The sequence below is a fragment of the Prinia subflava genome, chromosome 3 (genome assembly GCF_021018805.1).
Source record: "Prinia subflava isolate CZ2003 ecotype Zambia chromosome 3, Cam_Psub_1.2, whole genome shotgun sequence".
NCBI classification, from domain to species: Eukaryota; Metazoa; Chordata; class Aves; order Passeriformes; family Cisticolidae; genus Prinia; species Prinia subflava.
The window spans coordinates 105,652,835-105,675,975 of record NC_086249.1 but is presented as its reverse complement, the minus strand read 5'-3'; the positions used below and the strand labels follow the sequence as shown (position 1 = coordinate 105,675,975).

Here is a 23,141-nt window from a genome sequence, read left to right as displayed (position 1 = left end):
TGGAGTGCCCAAGGATGGCACTCAGCGCTCTAGACTGTGTGACAAGGCGGAGGGAGATCGGGCACAGCTGCCCCGGCTGGTTTCCAAGCCCTTTTCCAATCGCACCCATCCCCTCCCTCCGCCCCGCCGCCCTCCCCTCACGCCGCCCTCAGCCCCGCCCCGCCCCCCGCGCGCGCGCCCGCTGCCGGAAGCGCGAAAGGGCCGCGGGGAGGCGGAAGCGCGCGCGGGGCCGCGGCCCGAAGATGGCGGCGAAAACACAGGGCGGGATCCGCCTGAGCGCGGTGAGTGCGGGCGGCCGGCGGGGCCGGGGCAGCGCAGCTGTGCCCCCGCCTGGCTCCCACCCGCTGCCCTCCGCAGCGACCCCTCCCACCGCGCCGCGCTGCTCGGAGCCCCGTCCGAGCCGGCCTTGGGCACTTGCAGGGTGACTCCCTGGGTGAGGGCGGGGAGCGCCGCCTCGGCTCCCCGGGGGGACGCGGCTTTGCCGCCCTTGCCCCGGCTCGGATCCTGGAAAGGGAACTTGTGGCGGTCCGGCCGGGCTGTGCCCAGGGGAAGGTGAAGGCTGGGGGTGGGCTCGGTGTTGGGGGCGGGATTTCCCAGGCTCTGGTGAGCGCCGTGACCTCTAATTGCCAACTTATAACTTCAAATCTTAACTACTTTTATTGCAGCGGCCTAATTACATTTTAACCCTAATTACATCTGAGGAGGATGGGTGTTCACGCAGTTAAATGCTGCTTTTCAGTCGCGGTATTGTTGCTGAGCTGTTGCGATTGGTTTATCTGTGCTGATATAAATGAAGTTAGAGCTGCTTTTTCGTGTGAAACGGGAGGGTTTTTTTCAAATTAATGCCTCTAAAGCTCACCTAGAGCTATACCTGGCTCATTACCTTGCTTATAGAATAGTGGCAAGAAGTAGGAGTACTACGATGAGTAACTTGTCAAGTATTTGAGTGAAAAAGGTGTGTTCCAATTTGCTCGGCACTGCTGGAGTTACAGAATGGTTCAGGATGGGAAAGACCTCTGAAATCATTGAGTCCAGCTGGAAATTATATCACAGAATATCCATTTCTCTGACCTTAATATGAATTTATATTACCTTAATAAAAGTTGCCATGATTTTGGAGATGAGCTCTGAACATCGTCTCCTTGAAGTCCCAAAATTGCATTTTGATTTTGATTTCAGGCCTTTGATTCTTGCAAGAGTTTCAAATCCACTGTTTGTGTGATATTTTATTGCAGCAGGGCTGTGCTGCATCTTTAGATAAAAGATTTATTACCACTATCCAATAAATTGGATTTATTACTACTTTTTGGGCATATTATTGATCTTCTTGAGAGGAAAAAGTATCAAAAAATCACCCTTTGCATGTGGCAGCTGAGAGTTTAAAATCATTTACTGCTTGAAATCATTTTGCCAGGCTGAACTCTCAGAGGCACAAACGAAACGAGACACACTTGGTAACTTTCTGAATTATTTTCAGGCTGCTCTTTGGTTTTGTCTGTTGCAGGCACAACTGAGAATTTGCATTCAGTGGCTTTCCAGTGAAAGCTGTGGGTTTTGTAGGGTTTTTCTTTATTTTTTTGGCTCAGGTGAAGCAGCTGATGCAGTTTTGGCTTTGTAAAAGGCTTTGTGATGCAGAGAATGGTGGGGAGAGCCGATGGCCACAGTTCTTTGGGAATATAAAGTATTTCCCGTGCTTTCAGAGGCCCTGGGAGCGCCTGGGAACTCCTTCCCACACTGGAATTTCTCTCCTGCTGTCGCTCTGGCGATGTTTTTGTCCAGCTGAACAATGAAGCAGCTCAGGGAAGCGATCCAGGTTAATATTTTAAGAGTGGTTTTTAATTGGGATCGGCCCCCTGATGGGGTTCATTGCACAGTCCTGGACCTGGGATTGTGTGAGAGGAGAAATTTCAGGAAGTTCCAGCAGGAATTTGCCCATGGAAAGGGAGCTCAGGCCTTGGCAGGGGCTGCCCAGGGAGCTTTGGAATGCCCATCCCTGCAGGTGTCACCTGGAGGTGGCACTCAGGGCTCGGGACAAGGTGGGCACAGCTGGCACTGCCTGGGCTGGGAGGGCTTTTCCAGCCTAAACAATTCCATGGAAATGGCAGTGTTATTCCCAAGAGGTTGTTAAATAAATGGAGGATAAACCGAGATGTATTTTTCACTCAGATGCATGAATTACTGCAGTGATGATGGGTAACACAACAAAAATGATTATCAAAAATTAACAAAAATCAACAAAATTAACAAAAATTATTAGCAGTAAGTTCCTAAGATGAGACAAACTCTGCAGGGATTTGGGATTTGTGCACACCTGAGGGTCTGCAAGGGATGGGACAGTTCAGGTTTGCTTGGAAAACTGAAATTCCCGAAGCTGCCTGTTGTTTTTGAGAGATAAACTGCTTTATTCTTCATTTTTTGCTGGTTATAACTGCAGCAGATGCTGTTCTCAGGACAGTTGAGGTTCAGATGTGCTCAGCTGGGAGGAGGGGGAGGTTTGAGTTGTGTTTGGCTGCACTTGGTCTCGGCAGAAAAAATGAAATTACCAACCAAAACCCACTTAGTAATGAAATGTGTTTGGCTGAGCGAGCAAAACAGCTGGATTGGCAAAGTGAGTGTTCAGCTCTTACTGAGCCTCAATTAATTAGGAGCTAATTAGAGTGGTGCATTGATGAATGAAGTATAAGGGGACAAACGGACTTCAATATTTCTTGATGAGTTGATCAGGAATTAGGGAGTGGTTGCTGACAGCTGGATTGCTCTGGAGGAAACTGCAAAACTACAACCCTTAAACCACAGTTCTGATTTTTATTCTGATTTTGTGCCCTTGTTTCGATGCCTGGCATGAGCAAGGCCAGGCTGGACAGGGCTTGGAGCCCCCTGCCCTGGTGACAAGTGTCCCTGCCATGGCAGGGGTTGGAGCTGGGTGTCTTTAGGGTCCCTTCCAGCCCAGAGCAGTCTGGAATTCTGTGATCAGGTGGTGCTGTCTGCTCCGAGGTGACGTCCCCATGAATTTCCTGTGGCATTCTTGCTCACCCTTTGCTGAGGGATGGGAGCTGTGAGACCCCGTTCATTGCATTTCCCGTCTTCCAGCCCTTCCTACACCTGTTACAATTCCCTGAGAACCCCTGAGTCAAACCCTCCCCCAGGCAATGAGCCAGAGAATAAAGGCACGATTCCTGTGATGTTCTCACAATTCCCACTGGCTCCCAGCAGGGAAATGAGGGGGTGGAGCTGTTGTGTTACACAGACAAGGTTTGATTCAAAAAAGGACATTTAGTGGTGATGATGCTGCTGTGGGTTACACTGAGGTTCTTTCTGTCCTTCCTCAGCATTGTCTGATGGTCAGGGGAGGTGCTGCTTCCTTTTCAGAAGGAATTTTCTTCCTGGAAAGGGTGGGCAGGCCTTGGGAAGAGCTGCCCGGGGAGGTTTGGAGTGCCTGTCCCTGGAGGTGGCACTGAGTGCTCTGGGCTGGGGACAAGGTGGATCAAGGATTCCATGAGACTCCCAAACGTGACTTGGTAACTGTGTCAAAACCACAGTCAGGGCTTCTTGCCGTGTCCATACTCCAGGGAATCCAGCAGGGAATCCAGCATTTGCAGCCTCCTGTGTGGCTGGAGCTGTTCAGTGTTTCAGCAGGGAGCTGAGCAGATGCCAGATCCCTGAATGTGCGTCCCTGTGGTGAGTTGGGATTTTTAAATGTGGTTTTGTTTTGCCAGGGAGGGATTTGAGGTGAGATAAACCCCACCAGTTGTTTCTGGTGGATTTTGATGCCAAAGCTTAGAAAACAAAGGCGTGGATGCTGCCAGCTCTGTGAGAGTGAAGAGAATCACGCCAGGCTCTGAGGATCCCCTGAGATCCTGCACAGCACAGGGAGAAATCCCAAGCTCCTTCTGCCCACGTGCTCTGACACATGAGAGATTTCCATTAATAGCCCAGAGGAGTTTTCTTTGGGATTCAGAATTACTGGGAAGTGTTTGTTGGGAGCAGCCTGGCTCCGTGCAGCAGATTTTGTGAGCCTGGAGCTCCGCAGCACAGATGGCCATGAGGAGCAGGGTGTCTGTTCCCACTGGTGCTCCATGGAAAAAGGCAGGGATTAAGTTGCAGTTGGAAGTGTGTCATGTGCTGCTGTGACCTGAGCGCCGAGGTGACGCCTCTTGGCACTTTCTGTAGCTCTGAGCCACGGCTGCTGCTTCTCCCTGGGCCTTTCTCCTGCTCTGGTGGCTCTGGGATTTGTTTCAGCATCATTCCTTTTCACCTTGGAGCTCTGAAGTGGCTGCTTGCTTTTATTTGCACTTTCATCTGCACTTGACTTTTATTTACATTTCATATCTTTATAGAAGTGCCTGTCAACAAGTAACTGTAAAAATGATGCAGTATGGATCTGTACAGAGTATTTTAAAATATCTCTCAGATTTTCTCTGTATAACAGTGTGGATTATGTTCTGGTTTTTGTGTAACTCAGTGGCACAAGAGCTGTTTTCATTGTAAGGTGTTCGTAGGTGCTGCTTTTTCCTGCCGTCACCACAACTCTGGCAAATCTGTGCAGGGGTTTGTGTTGAAGGCTTTGGAGAGTGTAACCATGAGTTTCCTCAGGGATAATGCAAGCACAAGTACCAGCTGCAGCAGTTAAAATTTCTCCAAATGTTGTGTCGACAGGTCCTTAATTTACAAGGATATTTAGTTCTGGTTTTTCAAGTCTTGAAGTGAATATATGTGAGCCTAGGCTGGGGCTGCTTGGCAATTCTTTTGTCACTGATATCTCCCAAGTTACATCCCATAAAGAAGTGCTTTATTTGCATATTTTCATCTAATTCTGGATGTGGCTGTGCCTTTGGGCACATCAAATGTGTGAGATCCACTGGAAAAAGCACAAAGCACCCCTTGAGGGGGTCTGAGAGGGGATTTTGGTCACTGTGAGCACAGAGGGTGTTGGGTGCTGCTCACTCTTCACGTGAAGTTTGAATCCTCCTGGTTGAAGTTGTGAGTTTTTAACATCTGAGAGCTTCTGTTTCTGGGTTTGGACCATGGCTTTGATGTTTTCTGTGTCCTCTGGCATCATTAGATAGCAATGGTTCCTTATATTTTATACAGACTGTTGGGATGCTCAGAACACAGAGACTGAGCTGAATTTCCTCGTCAAGAGCTGTAGTAATGTTCCCTGCTAATACCCAGAAATAATTCAATTACAGCTTTTTATTTAACAGACTGGTTTCTGCCTTGGACAGCACAGACTAACGCCCCTGCTTGTGCTTTATTCCAGCTGTGCCCAAAGTTCTTGCACACCAACTCCACCAGTCACACCTGGCCCTTCAGTGCCATTGCAGAGCTCATAGGTAGGTGATCAATAGCTCGCAGTAATTCCTATTTCTTGTTACAAAACCTTTTCCATCGGGCAGGAGAGGACCTGGCTGAACATCCTCAGTGTTTTGCTCTTTGTTCTGGTCCTTGTGCATCTGTTTATTAGCTCCTGTTGGTCATCATGCCTTTGATTTTGAGCAGAAGTTAACTGGACATCTCCAGTGTTCCTCTTTCCCACAGGCAGGGAATGATGAGCTGGTGCCTCAAATAAAGGCTTGAGACTCCAGCCAGACTGATTGAGCACTTTGCTGCTGCCAGAGAGAACAACTCCTCCCTTCTCCCTTCTCCCCTCTCCCCTCTCCCCTCTCCCCTCTCCCCTCTCCCCGCTCCCCTCTCCCCGCTCCCCGCTCCCCTCTCCCCGCTCCCCTCTCCCCTCTCCCCTCTCCCCTCTCCCCTCTCCCCTCTCCCCTCTCCCCTCTCCCCTCTCCCCTCTCCCCTCTCCCCTCTCCCCTCTCCCCTCTCCCTTCTCCCCTCTCCCTTCTCCCCTCTCCCTTCTCCCCTCTCCCTTCTCCCCTCTCCCTTCTCCCCTCTCCCTTCTCCCCTCTCCCTTCTCCCCTCTCCCTTCTCCCCTCTCCCTTCTCCCCTCTCCCTTCTCCCCTCTCCCTTCTCCCCGCTCCCTTCTCCCCGCTCCCTTCTCCCCGCTCCCTTCTCCCCGCTCCCTTCTCCCCGCTCCCTTCTCCCCGCTCCCCTCTCCCCTCTCCCCTCTCCCTTCTCCCCAGAAGCAAACAGGGATTTTTCAGCTGGATAAGCCCCAAGCTGTCCCAAAGGAGGAAACCAGAGCCCTGTGGCTGTGGAAGGCCTGGCTCTTTTGGGATGCTAAATCATCTCAGCTCTTGTCACACTCCAGATACTTCCAAACTTTCAGTATTTCCTCTTTTCTGATGCTGAAATACATTTTATGAAATATTTCGCTGTCATGTAATTTGGACTTAAAGTTTCCAGGAAGAAACCTGCTGAGCTGTGGTTCCTTTTATTGGAGCTGTTCTGTGCCTCTCAGCTGAAGCTGCAGAACAGGCAGTGAGGCAGAGGTGCCATCACATCCCAGCCTTCCTCCCCCTCCCAAATCCCAGGGGATGAGGGGAAGAGATGGAAAATGCTGTGGGGCAGCTGAGGCTGGGCCTGGCTTTGTGCAGCCCTGGTTTCTGTTTCGCTCCTGTTTGACTCTTTCACATCCTGTAAACAGAAAGTTGAGTCCAAAGCATTTTGCAGCTCCCTTCTGTAAGGGAGAAAGCAGGCATTGCACCAGCTGCTCTGCAGGCAGGAAATGAAACTGGAACCTTGGCTTGGTTTCATTTTCTCTTCTCCTGTGAGCTGCTCACCTCCAGCCACAGTTTTGGTCTCTGTGTTGCTGTCATTGGTGATCTGGGGAATTTTGTGTTGGTTTGGGTGAGACTCTCCCGGGTTGGATGCATCTGTTCCACCCTAACGCTCTGATGTGTTTGCACTGAGTTGGGATTGTGTTTCCTGGTCCCCCACGCTGTTTTGCTTGCCCCCAGATAACGCCTACGATCCAGATGTGAGCGCCAAGCAGATCTGGATCGACAAAACCGTCATCAACGACAACATCTGCCTGACCTTCACGGACAATGGCAATGGCATGAACTCAGAGAAGCTGCACAAAATGCTCAGGTGGGCACCTCTGGACCTGTCCTGTACAAATTCCAGCTCTGGCTCTGTCATTGCTCACTTTGTTCCTGTTTCTCACACATAATTCACTGATTTTGCTCAGAAGTTCAGCATCTCTGAAGGTCCTGAATGTCCAGGTGAGATCCAGAGCAGGCGGATGCTGCTAAAACTTCTCTGTAACTTTGTCAGGAAACTTTTACCTCATAATTTCCTTTTGTCCTTTCTCTCAGCCTTCCCTTTATGCTGTGGAAACTCTCTGTAGTGCCTGCTAGTGGAGATAAGGAAAATCCAAATATTTTATTTTTACTATCATCATTATTATTATTAATTGCTTTAGTTTAAGTTAGTGAATGAGAGAAAAGGGGAGATTCAGCTCAAACCCATTGGAATATTAATAATAGAATGTATTGTAGAAAAATCAATGAATTTTCTGTTTTTTAAGTACTTGTCCATTTATTTTTAAATATTCTGTAGGGTTGGGACTGATTTTTCTCTTATTTCTACAGCAGAAAAAAACTTTCTCTACAATTTCTCTCTTAGTCTAAAAAATTGCTCTGCCTGCAGATTTCAGTTTGAGCAAGCCTGAATTCAAACTGGTTTTTTTTCTGTTAGATACCATAATTAATAGCTTCCTAAATTCCACATGCAGCTCCCTGTTTTACTTGAATATGGAAATGGAGAACTTGGAGATCAAATATTTTCTGGGAAGCAGAGAGGGAAAAAAGGACAGGGTTAGGGGTTTTTATTAATATTTATTGTGAAACTACAGGATAACTCTCAGAATCCCAGAAGAATGCTTTTTCACTTGTTCACTTGATACTCACTTTTCACTTGATATTTCACTTGTTCACTTGATATTTCTATTCCACACTTCAAAGCTGGAAGTAGATTTTCCCGAGTGTGGTTTTAGCAGCGTTGTCCAGGTGATTTTCGGATTTAATTGTTCAAGAGTCCCCGACCTCTAAAAAAAGAGGGTTTGGTTCAGTAATTTGGCAAGTCCTGCACTTGCATCTCTTGAACCCTCAATTTTTCCAGGGGTTTTTCCCCACCCTGCTGACGTTTTCCTGTTGCAGCTTTGGCTTCAGCGAGAAGTCGGTGATGAACGGGCGCGTCCCCGTGGGGCTGTACGGGAACGGCTTCAAGTCGGGCTCCATGCGCCTGGGCAAGGACGCCATCGTCTTCACCAAGAACGGCGACACCATGAGCGTGGGCATGCTGTCCCAGACCTTCCTGGAGGCCACCAAGGCAGAGCACGTCATGGTTCCCATCGTGACCTTCACCAACCAACATATCCTTTCGGTGAAAAGTGGGTGGATGGGTGGGCAGAGTCCAGCGGGATGAAGTGTAACAAGTCCCAGTGCTGAGTCCTGCACTTTGGCCACAGCAGCCCCTGCAGTGCTCTGGATGGTGTGGCTGGACAGTGCCCAGGCAGAAAGGGACCTGGGGACACTGGGGACAGCAGCTGGACACGAGCCAGGCTGTGCCCTGGTGGCCAAGAAGGCCAAGGGCTCCTGGCCTGGGTCAGGAATGGTGTGGGCAGCAGGAGCAGGGAGGACATTCTGCCCCTGGACTGGGCACTGGTGAGGGCACACCTCGAGTGCTGTGTCCAGCTGTGTCCCCTCAGTTTAGAAAGGACACTGAGTGCTGTGTCCAGCTGTGTCCCCTCAGTTCAGGAAGGACACTGAGTGCTGTGTCCAGCTGTGTCCCCTCAGTTCAGGAAGGACACTGAGTGCTGTGTCCAGCTGTGTCCCCTCAGTTTAGGAAGGACATTGAGTGCTGTGTCCAGCTGTGTCCCCTCAGTTTAACAAGGACATTGAGTGCTGTGTCCAGTCCTGTCCCCTCAGTTTAGGAAGGACATTGAGTGCTGTGTCCAGCTGTGTCCCCTCAGTTCAGGAAGGACATTGAGTGCTGTGTCCAGCTGTGTCCCCTCAGTTTAGGAAGGACACTGAGTGCTGTGTCCAGTTTGTCCCCTCAGTTTAACAAGGACATTGAGTGCTGTGTCCAGCTGTGTCCCCTCAGTTTAGGAAGGACATTGAGTGCTTTGTCCAGTCCTGTCCCCTCAGTTTAGGAAGGACATTGAGTGCTGTGTCCAGCTGTGTCCCCTCAGTTTAGAAAGGACACTGAGTGCTGTGTCCAGCTGTGTCCCCTCAGTTCAGGAAGGACACTGAGTGCTGTGTCCAGCTGTGTCCCCTCAGTTCAGGAAGGACACTGAGTGCTGTGTCCAGCTGTGTCCCCTCAGTTTAGGAAGGACATTGAGTGCTGTGTCCAGCTGTGTCCCCTCAGTTTAACAAGGACATTGAGTGCTGTGTCCAGTCCTGTCCCCTCAGTTTAGGAAGGACATTGAGTGCTGTGTCCAGCTGTGTCCCCTCAGTTCAGGAAGGACATTGAGTGCTGTGTCCAGCTGTGTCCCCTCAGTTTAGGAAGGACACTGAGTGCTGTGTCCAGTTTGTCCCCTCAGTTTAACAAGGACATTGAGTGCTGTGTCCAGCTGTGTCCCCTCAGTTTAGGAAGGACATTGAGTGCTTTGTCCAGTCCTGTCCCCTCAGTTTAGGAAGGACATTGAGTGCTGTGTCCAGCTGTGTCCCCTCAGTTTAGGAAGGACATTGAGTGCTGTGTCCAGTCCTGTCCCCTCAGTTCAGGAAGGACATTGAGTGCTGTGTCCAGCTGTGTCCCCTCAGTTTAGGAAGGACATTGAGTGCTGTGTCCAGTCCTGTCCCCTCAGTTCAGGAAGGACATTGAGTGCTGTGTCCAGCTGTGTCCCCTCAGTTTAGGAAGGACATTGAGTGCTGTGTCCAGTCCTGTCCCCTCAGTTCAGGAAGGACTTTCAGACTCTTGAGCACATCCAGAGGAGGCAACGAGGCTGGAGAGGGGCTGGGAACACAAACCCTGTGAGGAACTGATGGAGCTGGGGGTGTTTAGCCTGGAGAAAAAGAGATTCAGGGGTGACCTTCTCTCTCTACAATTTCCTGAAAGGTGTTTATGGTCAGGTGGGGTTGGTCTCTCTCTCCAGGCAGCACTGACAGAAGCAGAGGACACAGCTTTCAGCTGAGCCAAGGGAAATACAGATATTAGTAAAAAGTTTTTTACAGAAAGGGTGATAAATTATTGGAATGGTCTGCCTGGGGAGGTGGTGGAGTCACCATCCCTGGGTGTGTTTAAACAAAGCCTGGATGTGGCACTCAGTGCTGGGGTTTAGTTGAGGTGTTGGGGCTGGGTTGGAGTCGATGATCTTGGAGGTCTTTTCCAACCCAGTGATTCTGTGAAAGTTGTGGGTACATCCCAAATTTGGGGGATAATGTCACCTGAAGGAAATCCTTGACTGCTTTTATGGATGTTTGTAGCAAGATTCTCTCCTTGGAGAGGAGACATAAGCCAAAAAATGTGGGGAGATGCTGTAATTGGTTAAAACCTCTAAGTTTGAATGACAAGCTGGGGACTGAGTCCAGGAATTTCCTGACTTCCTGAAATCTTTACTCCATTCCAAGTCCTTAACACAGAGCCCACGGCAGATCAGTGACCTGGCAGAATCCAAGAACAGCCTCAAGGCCATCCTGACACATTCCCTGTTCTCTACTGAGGAGAAGTTACTGGCAGAGCTGGATGCCATCATGGGGAAAAAAGGCACCAGGATTATCATCTGGAATCTCAGAAAGTAAGATAAATCCAGGCTCTTACCTCTCATGAATTCCACATTTTCTTTAAGTGTATGCAAACACAGAAGGATTTGGGGGTTCTTTGTGTGTGGCATAACTGGAACAAGCTGTGTGCAGTTAAAAAAAATGGGAAGCTGGACTCAAATATGTATTTTAGCAAATCTCTGAGGAATTCCCCTTTTTTTTCCTTCTTTCCTGGCTCCACCACAACACCTCCTCTTGTATTTGCTTTTTCCCCCTATAATTAATACATTTTCCTGTCTTCATTCTTAGAGATAAAAACGACAAACCAGAATTTGATTTTGACAAGGATAAATACGACATCAGAATTCCAGAAGACTTGGATGAAACAGGCAAAAGAGGCTACAAAAAACAGGAGAGGCTGGACCAGATTGTTCCAGAAAGTGATTACTCCCTACGAGTACGTGCTGGGTTTCTAAAATTGGGGTTATTTGTGGAAGCTGGAGGGTGCAAACATTTGAATTTTAATAATTTGTGTTTTATAGGCTTACTGCAGTATTTTGTACCTGAAGCCAACCATGCAGATCATCCTGAGAGGACAGAAGGTGAAAACACAGCTGGTTTCCAAAAGTTTGGCCTTCATCGAGAAGGATATTTACAGACCCAAATTTCTCAGTGTATCCTTGAAGATTTCCCTTGCAGAACTGAATTCTGGGACTGGATTCTGTTGCAGTTACATTGATGAATTTTGGGTTATTTTGGGGGGTTAGTTTGTTTTTTTAAGTGATGCTGAAGGAATTACCTCAATATAAGAAAAAAAACCTCTAAGACCTGCTCAGAGTAACACTTTATTTTTTGTAGTCCATGAGATTCACTCTGTTTTTCCTTAATATCTGCTCAAAGGCCAAAACAGTCAGAATTACTTTTGGATTTAACTGCAGAAACAAAGATCATTATGGAATAATGATGTACCACAAAAACAGACTCATCAAAGCTTATGAGAGAGTTGGCTGTCAGTTAAAGGTAAGAAATTGAGGCTTCAAAATATTTTAACATCTTGACAAATTTCATTCAAACTCTGATTTTAAAGAAGAATGTGGATGGAAAGGAAGATGTTGATGTATACTTTATAAAATCACTTTTTTTGCTGTAAGAAACAGTTAAAAATGGTATTAAATTGTTTGCTTTTGAGGCTGTTTGATACAAAAAAATGAATCTGAGCATATCTTCCAGGACAAAAAGAGGGGTGGAACAGAGGATTTGTTATTTAGGGGGTTTATATTCTCTCATTGGAGAAGAGCCAGAAGGCAGAAAATCATTTTTACCCACTATAGATGCAGTTAATAATTACCTCCAGCAAACACTTGCAATATTGGCACGGATTTTGTGTTGGTTTTCCTGATAAACTTTAATTCCTTGCAGGCAAACAACATGGGTGTGGGTGTTGTTGGGATTATCGAGTGCAACTTCCTAAAACCAACTCACAACAAACAAGATTTTGACTACACCAATGAATACAGGTATTTTTATCTGCATTTTCTATCCCATGTTGTCATTTCCTGGGAAATACTTGATAAAGCTGCTTATTTTAATAGGAAGAATAAAAGTTTCTGGTGTTCTGGCCAAACCTGGTTTAAATGCAAGCAGCTCCTTTTCTTTGTCTGCCCCCTCTTTGTCTCTTTCCTTACAAATATTTTCCCACAATATCCAGCCTTGTTCCCATGTTTTTCCCTGGATATTCTTTTGTGGCTGTTCAGGAGGAGGCATTTTCCACGTGCCCAACAGTGCCCAGAATTTTCCCGTGGAGATTTTGGGCGTGGATTGCAGGCGTTGGTGATCCTGAACCATTTCCTGTGTGTGGCACCAAGAATTCCTTTGGCAGAGGGGCAGGAATTGGGAATGCCCTTGGCAGGCACAGTGAGCAGGGAATGATTTCCACTTGTTGGGGGTTTTTTTGAACACTTCACATGAAAAGGGGGGTTTTCCTCAATCCGTGGGGTTTGATTTGTCTGGCAGCACCTCAGGAAATCTGGGAACTTTGTGCCCAACCAGTCTGTCCAAAAAATATAATTAAGTCAATATCCAGATAAGTGGGGAGAATCCCAGGATCATTAAGGTTGGAAAAGACCTTCAAACATTTGAGTGCCACATCCAGTTGTTCCTGGACATAACTTTGGGGTGGTGGTGTGAGTTAATCTTCCAATTGAATTATAATGAGCCAGGTTCATCTGAGGAGAGGGATTTCACCCCAGCTGCTGCTGCAGCACCAGAACAGCCTCTCAGAACAGTTCCATCAGCTCCTGGTCCCGTGGAGTTCCTGTCCCTGCAGGGATCCAGCAGGACCTGGCTGTGGTGTCTCCACTCTGCTGGGTTGTTTATTATCCAGGAGCACATTCCCCATTCCATCCGGGAAGCAGCAACTGCATTTCACATTTCACCTCCGAGTTCAGGACTGTTACCATGGGAGTGCAACTCCCCAACTTCCTCTGATTTCACCCCCAGCACTTGGAATGTGGGTGGGCACAGTGAAACCACGTTTGAAACATCTTCTGGGAGGGTTTTTCTGCTTCAGGCTTTGATAAGATGGTTTTGTTCTGGGCTGGAAAGTCATGAACTTGATGGGAAGGTGCCCTGCACTTCTTCCCTGCCCAGAGAAGAGACGTGGTCCCACCCCTGCCTCACTGCTCATTTCTGCCCCTTTGGTGCCCCCGGGGTCAGCAGACCCTGCCCAGGTTCAGAGGTGACCTGGAGCCAGGCTCTGGCTCACAGGACGTCACTGCACAAACATCTGTGTTGGTTCAAGGCCTGGGGCAGGGCTGGGCCTGTCACTCATGCACTGCATTGCTCAGAGGTGAATCCCACAGCCTGACAGGGGCTGTCCTCCACAGGGAGCTCTGCTGTTGTTCCTCACCTCTCCCTCCTGGGTGTGCCAGCTCTGGGAGTCCCTGAGCTGCACCGTGAGCCCCGAGCAGGAAACAAAACTGAAAATTGCCCTGGGTGAGGCTGACCTGCTCCTTTTATCAGAGTGCAGACTTTGTATCACATTGAAGTGATGAAATGTTTGCAGCTCCTTGTTGTAAAGTTGGGCATCAGCTGAGAGTAGCCATGAACCTGCATTTGGAATGTTCAGGCACAGCCGAAACCAGCGTGAGGTGCTGGACTGGTTTTGTGCTTTTTTGAATTCTCTGGTTGAGGCTGAACTGCTGAAGCCCCTCCAGGGTTTGCTCTGTCCATGAACAGCTCTCTTGATTTCAGCCTTTGTGCTCTGACTTGTATTTCCAGGAATTCCTCTGCTGCCAAACAGGACTTCAGACAATTTCTTATTTCTCCAGGTTTCTAAATAAAAAACGTTTTATAAAAAGAAAAGCTTATAGAAAAGCTTTTTCCCCACTCCCGTGCAATTAGAAATATTAAAGTGGTTCATGCACTTATTCTGTCTCTGGAGTTTATAATGGTTCTCCCTGTGCTAGAATTGGATTATTCAAGGGGGTCTTTAAATTCCTTTCTTTTCAGACTCACAATAGCAGCACTGGGAGAAAAGCTCAACGATTACTGGAACGAGATGAAAACCAAGAAAAACGAGGAATACCCCTTAGCTCTGCCCGTCGAGGAGATCCAGTGAGTCCCCCTGTGACAGCAGAGAGCTGAACACCCTGTCACTGGTGTGTGTGGTGTGCAGGTGCTGATTTGTTTGGGTTTTGCCCAGGAAACAGCCTGACCAGACGTGGGTGCAGTGTGACGCGTGCCTCAAGTGGCGGAAGCTGCCGGACGGCATCGAGCACTTGCCGGAGAAGTGGTACTGCTCCCTCAACCCCGACCCGCAATTCCGGTGAGGACACGGCCCGGGGACAGCCCCTGACCCCCCTGCAGCAGCAGGGGCTGCTCAGCTCCTTCCCCTGTGGGTTATTGCCTGTCCCCTTCCTTCCCTCAGGAACTGCAACGTGCCAGAAGAACCAGAGGATGACGATTTAATACATCCCACGTATGAGAAAACCTACAAGAAAAAGTGAGTTCTGGAGGCTCTCACAAAGCTCTCAGCACTAAAAAGTGGCAAGGAGAGCTGTGCAGCAGGTGGGGTGAAAGTCCAGCTGCAGAGGGATGATGTTCCATAGGATTTGGCAGTGTGGGAATAGTTTGGGATGTCCCAGAGGCAAACTCTGAGAGATGTTAGGAGACCTTGGCTGTGAAACTTTCAAGGTCCACATGGCAGCATATTGAAAAGATCAATACATTTATTTAGGAATAAAAGGGTTCTTAGCTGAGGTGTATGCCTAAAACTGATTTGGGTAATCGTGGTGCTGCCTCACATTCTAGAAGGAAGAGTATGGGGTTGTTTCAAGTATTTTAATAAATAATCTAGAGTTAAGCTAACTTCAGACAAGCTTCCAGCCTCCTGAGGGAATTTTCATTCAATAAACAAGAATACTTGGATTACTGTATCGAGCTGAGATGAGGAGTATTGTGTTGGCTTTTAGAGCTTAGATTTAGTTTTTATAAGGAATGAACAGTTTGAATCTAAGCTCCTCGTTTCTGTTTTCTCCTTGCTGCTGTGCAGGGACAGAGAAAAACTGAAGAGGCGAGTGGAGTACAGCCAGCAGGTAACTCCTGAAGCTGCCCTGGTCACCAGGGTCTGCTTTAACATCCAGTCCTACCCTGATGGCTCTGCAGGATTTGCTCCCCATGAGGAAACCCCAATCCCCTTTCTTTGCTGCCCAGTGATGGAAAATGCACCATTCCTTTCTCCTTAGGAAGGAGTTTGAGAGGGACAAAGGCCAAAACTAGAAGAGATGTCAGTCATTGGTGGCTGTTTTATGGCAGGACACGCAGTTCTTGGAGAGAGATGTGATGAGGATGTGAAAGGAAAGATGCCCTTAAAAGTGGGGATCTCAGGGGGTGGGGACAGACAGAGGTGGAACAGCTCCACTTGTGCAGGGAGACACTCAAATTCAGATTAAATCCAGATGCAGATCAAGGTGTTTGATGGGAATGTCTGGATTGTAATGAGAATCAAATTGCCCAAGTGGGATTTAGTTTCAGTTGCATTCAAAGTCTATTTCTGAGCTAAGATCACTTCATTTCTGGAGAAGAGATGCTGCATGTGCTGTTTCAACCTGTTTGTTCCATTTTATTGCTTCTCTGCCATTACATTTCCCCCAGTACAAAAGTAATTTCTAAAAGTGGAATAATTGCTCATTTTGGGCCAACTGTGAACTCTGAGCAGCTTCCGCAGGGGTGTCTGTCCTGGAGTTTGTGTCTGATGGGCAAACTCCAGAGACACAGCTTGGGAAAAGCTCTTGCCTGGGATTCTGTATAGCACTTCAAAAGGAAAAACTGGGATTTGCAGTAGTCTAGTCAACCTTTCTCATCCCAAAATCCTGAGCCTGGGTTCAAGGAGGTACTTGGATATGGAAATGTCAGAATTTTAGATGTTGGTATATAAAGAACTGCTTAAATCTTTCCTGAAGTGTCTACTAATATCTGTTTATTTCCATTCTTAACTCACATTGTCTTATAGATCAGTAATGAAATACTTTTAAAAACATCTGTTTCTTCAAGTAAAGACTTCAAAACCTTCTCAACTCCAAATACAAAGGAAGCTCTTCCAAGGTTAATTATACCAAAATCATCAGATGCTTCTGTTAGAAGATCTCTGCCTATTTTAATTCAAGTATCTTCCCCTCATTTGGATGCTGATAGCAGGTGAGTGGACCTGTACAAAAGAGATTACTGTTTATTTCAAAAATTAATAACTTAATCAAAATGTTGGGGGCGGCTTCAGCTGCTAAAATTCCTGTGGGAATTTCCTTTTTTTTTCTGGGAGCACGGGAAGCTCCAGGTTAAAGGGACCTGGACAAAGGAACATTTTCAGTGCTGTGTCCGCTCAGGAGCAGAGTTTGTGCTCTCCACACTCCCCAGGCTGTTTTCCTGAAGCCCTGTGGGGATGTTCCTGGGAATACTGAGTGTGTTTCGGAATAACGTGGGAGTGTGTGGATGGCAGGCACTTGTTTTTACAGGAATTAACTCTGGCTACACAAATTAAAATCCCATGCAATGGGATTTTCTGGAGTGGTAATTTTTGAACAGTGTTCAGAGAAACGCTGCACATGGTTGGAAACAAATGATTTGACAGCATTTAACCAAGTAAACTGATTATTTTAATGTTTTCCTCCTCAGTCTCAAAAGGAAGACACAGAGCTGTGTGACCCCTGTGTCCCTAAAGACACCTCGGCTCAGTGACAGAACATTCAGCAACCACGAGGAGGAGGATGACGATGAAGATGTCATCATTTTAGAGGAGAGCAGCACTCCAAAGCCTTCAGCAGATGCCGATGTTCCTGTGGTAAAAACAGAATGTATCAACTTGGATCAGGAGGAGAAGCAGAAGGAGAACTCTCCCGTGGGGGAACCTTGCAGTGCAAGCACTTCAGAGGTGAGAAATGAACAGCTGAGCTCGGCAACACAGACAGAGCTCCCCCAGCTGGTGGTGAAAAAGGAAGAGGTGGAGGACATCCCACTCCAGGTTCCTGGGGCAGGGATGGAGAAGGAGCAGCACAAGGTCAATGGTGTTCCTGAGGCATCTGCAGAGATGGAAAACGAACTGAAAAATCAGCTGCAATTATTGAACAGAGAAAAAGAAATGTACCAAAGCAAATGTGAAGCGTTAACCAAACAGGTGGAAACTCTGGAACAGCAGCTCTTGGAGATGAATAATAAGTACGTAAAAAAGGAAATGTGCCATCAGGCAACAGAGACAGTTCCCTCCTTTGGAGAAGCAGACGCTGACGGGAGGAGCTTGGCAGAGGTGACAGCTCTGTACGAGCAGGCCCTGGGGGAAATAGCAACGCTCAGGGAGCAGTGCAGCACCCTGCAGAACCTAAAGACTGAGTGCAGCAAGTGTGCTGATGGCGAGAGCAGGAGCGAGGTGGATGAGATGGCAGTGCAGCTGGACAATGTGTTCAGGCAGCTGGACAGGTGCACCACTGAGAGGGACAGGTACAAGAGCGAGGTACGTCTGGCAAAACACTCCTGTCACTTCAGTCACCTCCATTTTGTTACTCCCTGTTTCATAGCACTTCTGCTCTACGTTGTTTTGAAGAGTTTTTACAGCTTTATTTTTCTTCTGATTGGCAGATTGAAGTCCTGGAAGTGGAGAAGAATCAAATGGCGTGTCAGTGTGAGGAGCTCAAGGCAGAGCTGGCTCAGCTGAAAGCTTCGATCCCACAGGCTGTAGCACGTGCAAATGATTCTACCACCAGTAATGTAGAAGACTCTGTAAATTTTTCTGATGGAGAAAGGTATCAGTTTTGTTCTTTCTAGATGTTATTTCAAGATGTTTGTTTGTTGGTTGTATTTGAAATGTTTTTGGTGAAGGTTATGTCTGATAATAAAATGTGATGCTCAGAATTCTTTTCTACTGCCTTTTGTGACTCCTAAGTAATGTTCTGGGGTTTTTTTTAATCAAGTGATGTTTGTGATTTATGATTTATTTGTGTGAGCAGGATTGGCCACTGCACAACAGAATGACAAACTGATACTTGTTAAAATATCCAAAGTGTTTTATAATTCCTAAACACAACTTGGAAACCAAGGAGAGCAAAGGGAGGCAGGAAAGAGGGGGATCATTATTTTCTGCTGTGTAATGACCTTCACTTTTTGAGGGTCTGTTTTTCTGTCTTGAATCAACTGAAGAGTCTGGATTTGAAACTTTCCTGTAAGAACTCCTTGCTGCATGCAAATCCTGTGGAATCGGGGTCCTGGGTGTGTCTTGGAATTGAACAAGGGTTGAAACTTCCAGCTGGAGTGCTTGGAGCTTTGGCACACACACGGAAAAACCCAGAGCAGGTGGAAGCAGAGAGAGCTGAGGTCCCTGCCAGGGGAGAACCCAAGGGTGAAGCATCACCTGTGATAAAAGGGGACTCAGTGAAGGGACCAAAATTGATCCCTGGGACCAGATGGGAGGCATTTCACAGGGAGCTGAGGGCCTTGTATCTCCAAAAGTTAACACTCCTGGAAAAAGGCAGTTGTTATTTAGGACAGACAGCACTCCATCCTGGCACTGCAGCCTCAATGCCAGGGAAAACATGGAATAAATGGAATAAATTTACCTGCAAGCCACCTGCAGCCCCATGGGAGTCAAAAGGGAGGAAGGACAACCAGCATGGGCTGACTGAGGGCAGACTGGGGATCAGCAGCAAGGCCAAGAATGGAAAAGGCTTTTGCACCTTCGGTCCTGTGTCCAGTTTTGTGCCACTTGTAAAGGACATTGAGGCACTGGGCTGTGGCCAGGGAAGGGAACAGAGCTGGGGAGGGGCTGGAAAACACATCCTGGGAGGAGCAGCTGAACTGGGGGAGCTCAGCCTGGAGAAAAGGAGGCTCAGGGGGAACCTTGTGGTTCTGCACAAGTCCCTGACAGGAGGGGCAGGGAAAGGAGGAGAGGAAACGGCCTCAAATTGCACCAGGGGAGGCTCAGCCTGGAGATTGGGAAAGGAAATTTCCCTGGCAGAGTGGTCAGGCCTTGGGCTGAGCTGCCCAGGGAGGTTTGCAGTCACTGTCTGTGGGAGTGCTCAGGAGGAGTCTGGAGGTGGCCCTTGGGGATGGCATTTTGGGGTGATTGTTGGACTGGATAATCCCAAAGATCTCTTCCAACCCTGGCATTTTGGGATTCATGGCCTCGGTGACCAAACCAAATGAACTCAATAAATTCCTGATGCCATCAAGCTGGAGGGAACTCAGGAGGGCGGAGCTGCTGCTGCGGGATTTGACAAATTGGACAAAAAGGGGAAAATGCCCTGAAAATTGCACAAGGGCACCTGTGGATTCCGTGCAGGAGCTCCAGCCGGAGCCAGCTCCTGGGAGTTCAGCTGCAGGAAGGTGCCGGTGGTGCTGGGGGAGTGGCAGCGCACTGTGAGCCCGCAGTGCTCCCTGCTGGTGCCACGGAGCAGCTCCGGGGCTGGGCTGGGGAGCGGCTCCTCCTGCTGCTGGGCACTGGCAGCCCAGGCAGGGAGTGCTGATCCACCTCGGGACACCCCGGCAGAGGTGGCAGGGCCGTGGAGAAGGAGCTGGATCATTTCCAGAGGCTCCTTTCAGTCTCAAAAAGAAACAGACCCACATTAAAAATCATTTGTCAGCATTTAATTTTATTTTTCCTTATAGCTCAGACTTGTGATTACTAAAAGAGTTAGTAAATAAATGCAGGACTTGGAAGTAACTTCCCTCCCAAGTTGATGGAGATATGGCAGCACTGGGAGAACTGGTCATGGAAATGATAAAAGCATCTGAGAGTAGAAGGAAATGGGCCACAGAAGGGATGGCTCATGGCAAAACCATTTGATTAGGAAGAGGACACAGCAAGGACATCCAAGACAGAAACCAAAAAAAGGGAGGCACCGCCTTTTCCCTGAGCTATAAATCTTATTTCCTGTTTATATTTTAAAGACTTTGGACAAACTCCTCTTTCTTGCCTTCCCTTTTTATCTCTCCTTTTGTTCCCTTTTGTGGGGAACAAAATGTTCTCCTTTGTTCCTTTTGTGGGTTGTGGTAGTTTTGGTTTCTAAATGGATAAAAATACCAGGGCTTAATATTGCTTTGAGAAATACAGGTGGTGTGGGATAAAGGATTGTACCAATGCTTATTCTGAAAGATTTCAGATGGGAATTCAGTTCAGTATTGGTTTGAAACTGAGGGAATATTCCCCTTCAAGCCGAAAACTGAAGCTTGGAAAAAGTGGCAGATTTAGAAATAATCTTGATGCAGCTTTCCCTGCATCCGTTGTTTTGTTGTTGTTGTTGGTTTATGGGAGTCATGGAGCATCTCGGGTGTGGATCATGAGTGCAGCTTTGTTAGGAGCACCCTGAGGACAGAATTCCATCTCCATCTCACCCTGTGCCGTTGTCTCCCCAGCCTGAAGCTCCGCTCCCTGCGAGTGAACGTGGGACAGCTCCTGGCCACCATCATGCCCGACCTGGACCTGCAGCAGGTGAATTACGACATCGACGTGGTGGATGAAATCCTGGGCCAAGTGGTGGAACAAATGCATGAAATCAGCAGTACTTAAAATCCCAATGTTTTAGCAGAGTTTTATCGCTCTTCCATGATATCCTCTAGGTTCCAGACTGTAAATAGGGCTGCTTCACTTTATATATTTGACATAGGTGGAACTCTCAGTGTAAATATTCCACATTTAGCTGTTCACTTCCTCCTCAAGGAACACTGTCGATACTGACCCACCCCTGATGTACTTAATTAAGGATTTTGCTTTGGAAATGTATTTGTAATTAAATTTGCAGATATTTTTACTATTAGGAATCTTAATACTTTTCTACAGACACCTTTTGGTTGACTTTGGATCTTATATAAGCATTAATACCTGCGAGTATTTCCTCTTCTAAAGTAGTGGAATATCTTAGAAATGCAAAAAAAAAAACCCAGAACTTCCTTGATTTCCTTCCCAGAGTTGTTGTATCCCACAGTGTTGTTCCATTGCTCCCAGCAGTGTCTGTGTTGCATTCATGGGATAGAAATGTAAGTAACAGGTGAGAATTTGGGCCATATTTGAGGAATATTTGTGTGGTACTACCAAAAGAAAGCGTCTTTAAGGGTTTGATCCTGAAAACTGGGGATGGACCAGTTGGATGGAAGCACTTGGAAAAGGAGGGATGTTTCTTTATCCGTGATGTAAACTACAGGGTGAGCTGGAGCTGAAAATGTTCAGCTTCAACAGCTTTAGACAGTTTTTATTCTAGGCAAGAAAAGGGAATTCCTCTTTTTCACACCTCCCCTTTTAGAGTCGTGTGCTCTAAGTCTTCCCAGTTTTCCATGGGCACAGGAAAACCTGGAAGCAACGGTACCGAGAGAAATTCCCAGGCAGCTGCAGGGATTTCTTTCCAAGTCATTGGGAATGACAAACTGGGTGGCAAAGACAGCAAATCCATCTTTTCCTCCGTGGTGGGATTGGTCACCCAAAGAGCTATCCAGAAAAATGGGTCTTACTTTTAAATATAAAAAATAAATTTAAAAAAAGTCATATAGTGTTCAATATGTTAATTCATAGGAAGTATCTTTTTTTCTTGTTTTTTAATAAAGCCAATATTGTTGGTTTTTGCACTGCTACTGTCCTGAGTTAATCCCTTGGTGTCCCTTTAAGTTGTAGTTCAGTGGAATTCTTTCCATGGACAGTATTTCTATGGAAGATCTCTCTCTATGCCAATAATGGGAATGCACTACTGTTGTACTTTATAAAGGAGAAATTGAATGTTTGATTTGGGAAGAAGTGGATGTAATATAACTATGTATGAATTTGGCAAAGTTTATATTTCCCACTTCTTGGTGTGTAGCTTTTCCATTTCTTAATCATTATTTATTACATTTCATCACACTGTAGCTGAATTTCTTGTAGACAACTGGCAAAATAGAGCACGTCTATATTAAAAATGGCAAATTTACAGTGTACATTTACACTTTGGACAACGGTGGACTTATGGAAATGGTTTCTATTTACTTGTTAAAATGTATTTTTTGTAAAAAATAAAGAGATTTAAATCAGAGTTTGCAGGATCGCAGCTTGTGTTTGTTTCTAAATAAACCCTGTGCAGAAGTGGGTGGGTGTCAGAAAGAAAGCCTGGCTCGGTCTGGTGTTGGACTGGGCACACTGGTATGGAAATGGTGTGGGAATGTCCTGGATGTGGAAAAAGCAGCGCTGTTAGAATCCAGGGGGTGTTCATGGAATGGAGCTGAATTCCAGAAGGTTCTGCTGTATCTTCCTTGCCTTTAGAAGTTCTCTGAGCACATGCACTTGCACCATCCCGGCTTCCTAAGGCAGTTCCTACTGCCATGGAACTCCTCAGGGCTTCTGTAAAACTCATTTTAAACCCCCCTATTCCACACACATCCTTCTCCCTCAGATGGAAAGAGATGGATAAGGATGGGCCTGGATTGCATCCAGAGGTTTGTGGGTCAGGGTGTGGGGAGCAGGACTGGGGGTCCCTGGAGTGTGGGGACTGGGATTGAGATTGATGGAGATGGATGAGGAGAGGAGTGGATCTGTCAGGATTTAATTCAATAAATGTCCTCAAACACTGCCAGAGGAGGAAGTTCCCACAGGATAACTCACCTAAGGCAGGCACAGTTGGTGAACAGGAAAGGGAAAGCTTTGGAATGAGCACAGGACAAGATTCCAGTGTGCAGACCATGGAAAAAGTGCAGCTGCAGCACCAGGAAGGTGCCAGGCTTGGTGAGGCAGAGCTGGGTGACCTATTTGGGCAAAAATTCCCACCGTGGCAAACTGGGGAAAAGGAAGCAACTGCTTCCACACTCTCAGGGTTATTGATTCCCTGAGATTCTCCTTGGGGTTGGTGTTCCCCAAGGTGCTAAGGGTTCCCCCAAGGTTGCTGTTCCCTGGGAGTTTCCTCTGGGTTGCTGTTCCCAGAGTTAATCAGGTTTTCAGTCTTCTCTTTGCCCTAAGTGTTACACACCAGAGGTAGAGATGACACGTTGAGTCCCCAGTGCACATTTCCAAGGTTGTTTATTCTTCATTATCTCAGTCCT

General features: G+C 47.2%; 1 protein-coding gene across 1 annotated transcript; it reads left to right on the top strand.

Annotated features, from left to right (window-relative positions):
* The first annotated feature begins 167 nt into the window (after positions 1–167).
* On the top strand, positions 168–22,141 carry MORC3 (MORC family CW-type zinc finger 3). Its single transcript, XM_063393221.1, has 17 exons — positions 168–281; positions 5,261–5,333; positions 6,855–6,987; positions 8,058–8,272; positions 10,489–10,636; positions 10,911–11,058; positions 11,144–11,275; positions 11,502–11,621; positions 12,021–12,118; positions 14,112–14,216; positions 14,305–14,427; positions 14,530–14,604; positions 15,154–15,196; positions 16,114–16,298; positions 16,773–17,604; positions 17,730–17,893; positions 20,499–22,141. The coding sequence occupies exons 1-17, from the start codon at positions 243–245 to the stop codon at positions 20,650–20,652; spliced, it is 2,787 nt and encodes a 928-aa protein (XP_063249291.1). The 5' UTR covers positions 168–242; the 3' UTR covers positions 20,653–22,141.
* The last annotated feature ends 1,000 nt before the right edge of the window (positions 22,142–23,141 follow it).

Excerpts from the sequence above, each read along its gene's own strand:
- MORC3 (XM_063393221.1), top strand. The coding sequence starts at position 243 with ATGGCGGCGAAAACACAGGGCGGGATCCGCCTGAGCGCG. Across the intron at positions 14,217-14,304 it reads CTGCCCGTCGAGGAGATCCA|GAAACAGCCTGACCAGACGT; the intron begins GTGAGTCCCCCT and ends GGTTTTGCCCAG. Across the intron at positions 15,197-16,113 it reads GAGTGGAGTACAGCCAGCAG|ATCAGTAATGAAATACTTTT; the intron begins GTAACTCCTGAA and ends ATTGTCTTATAG.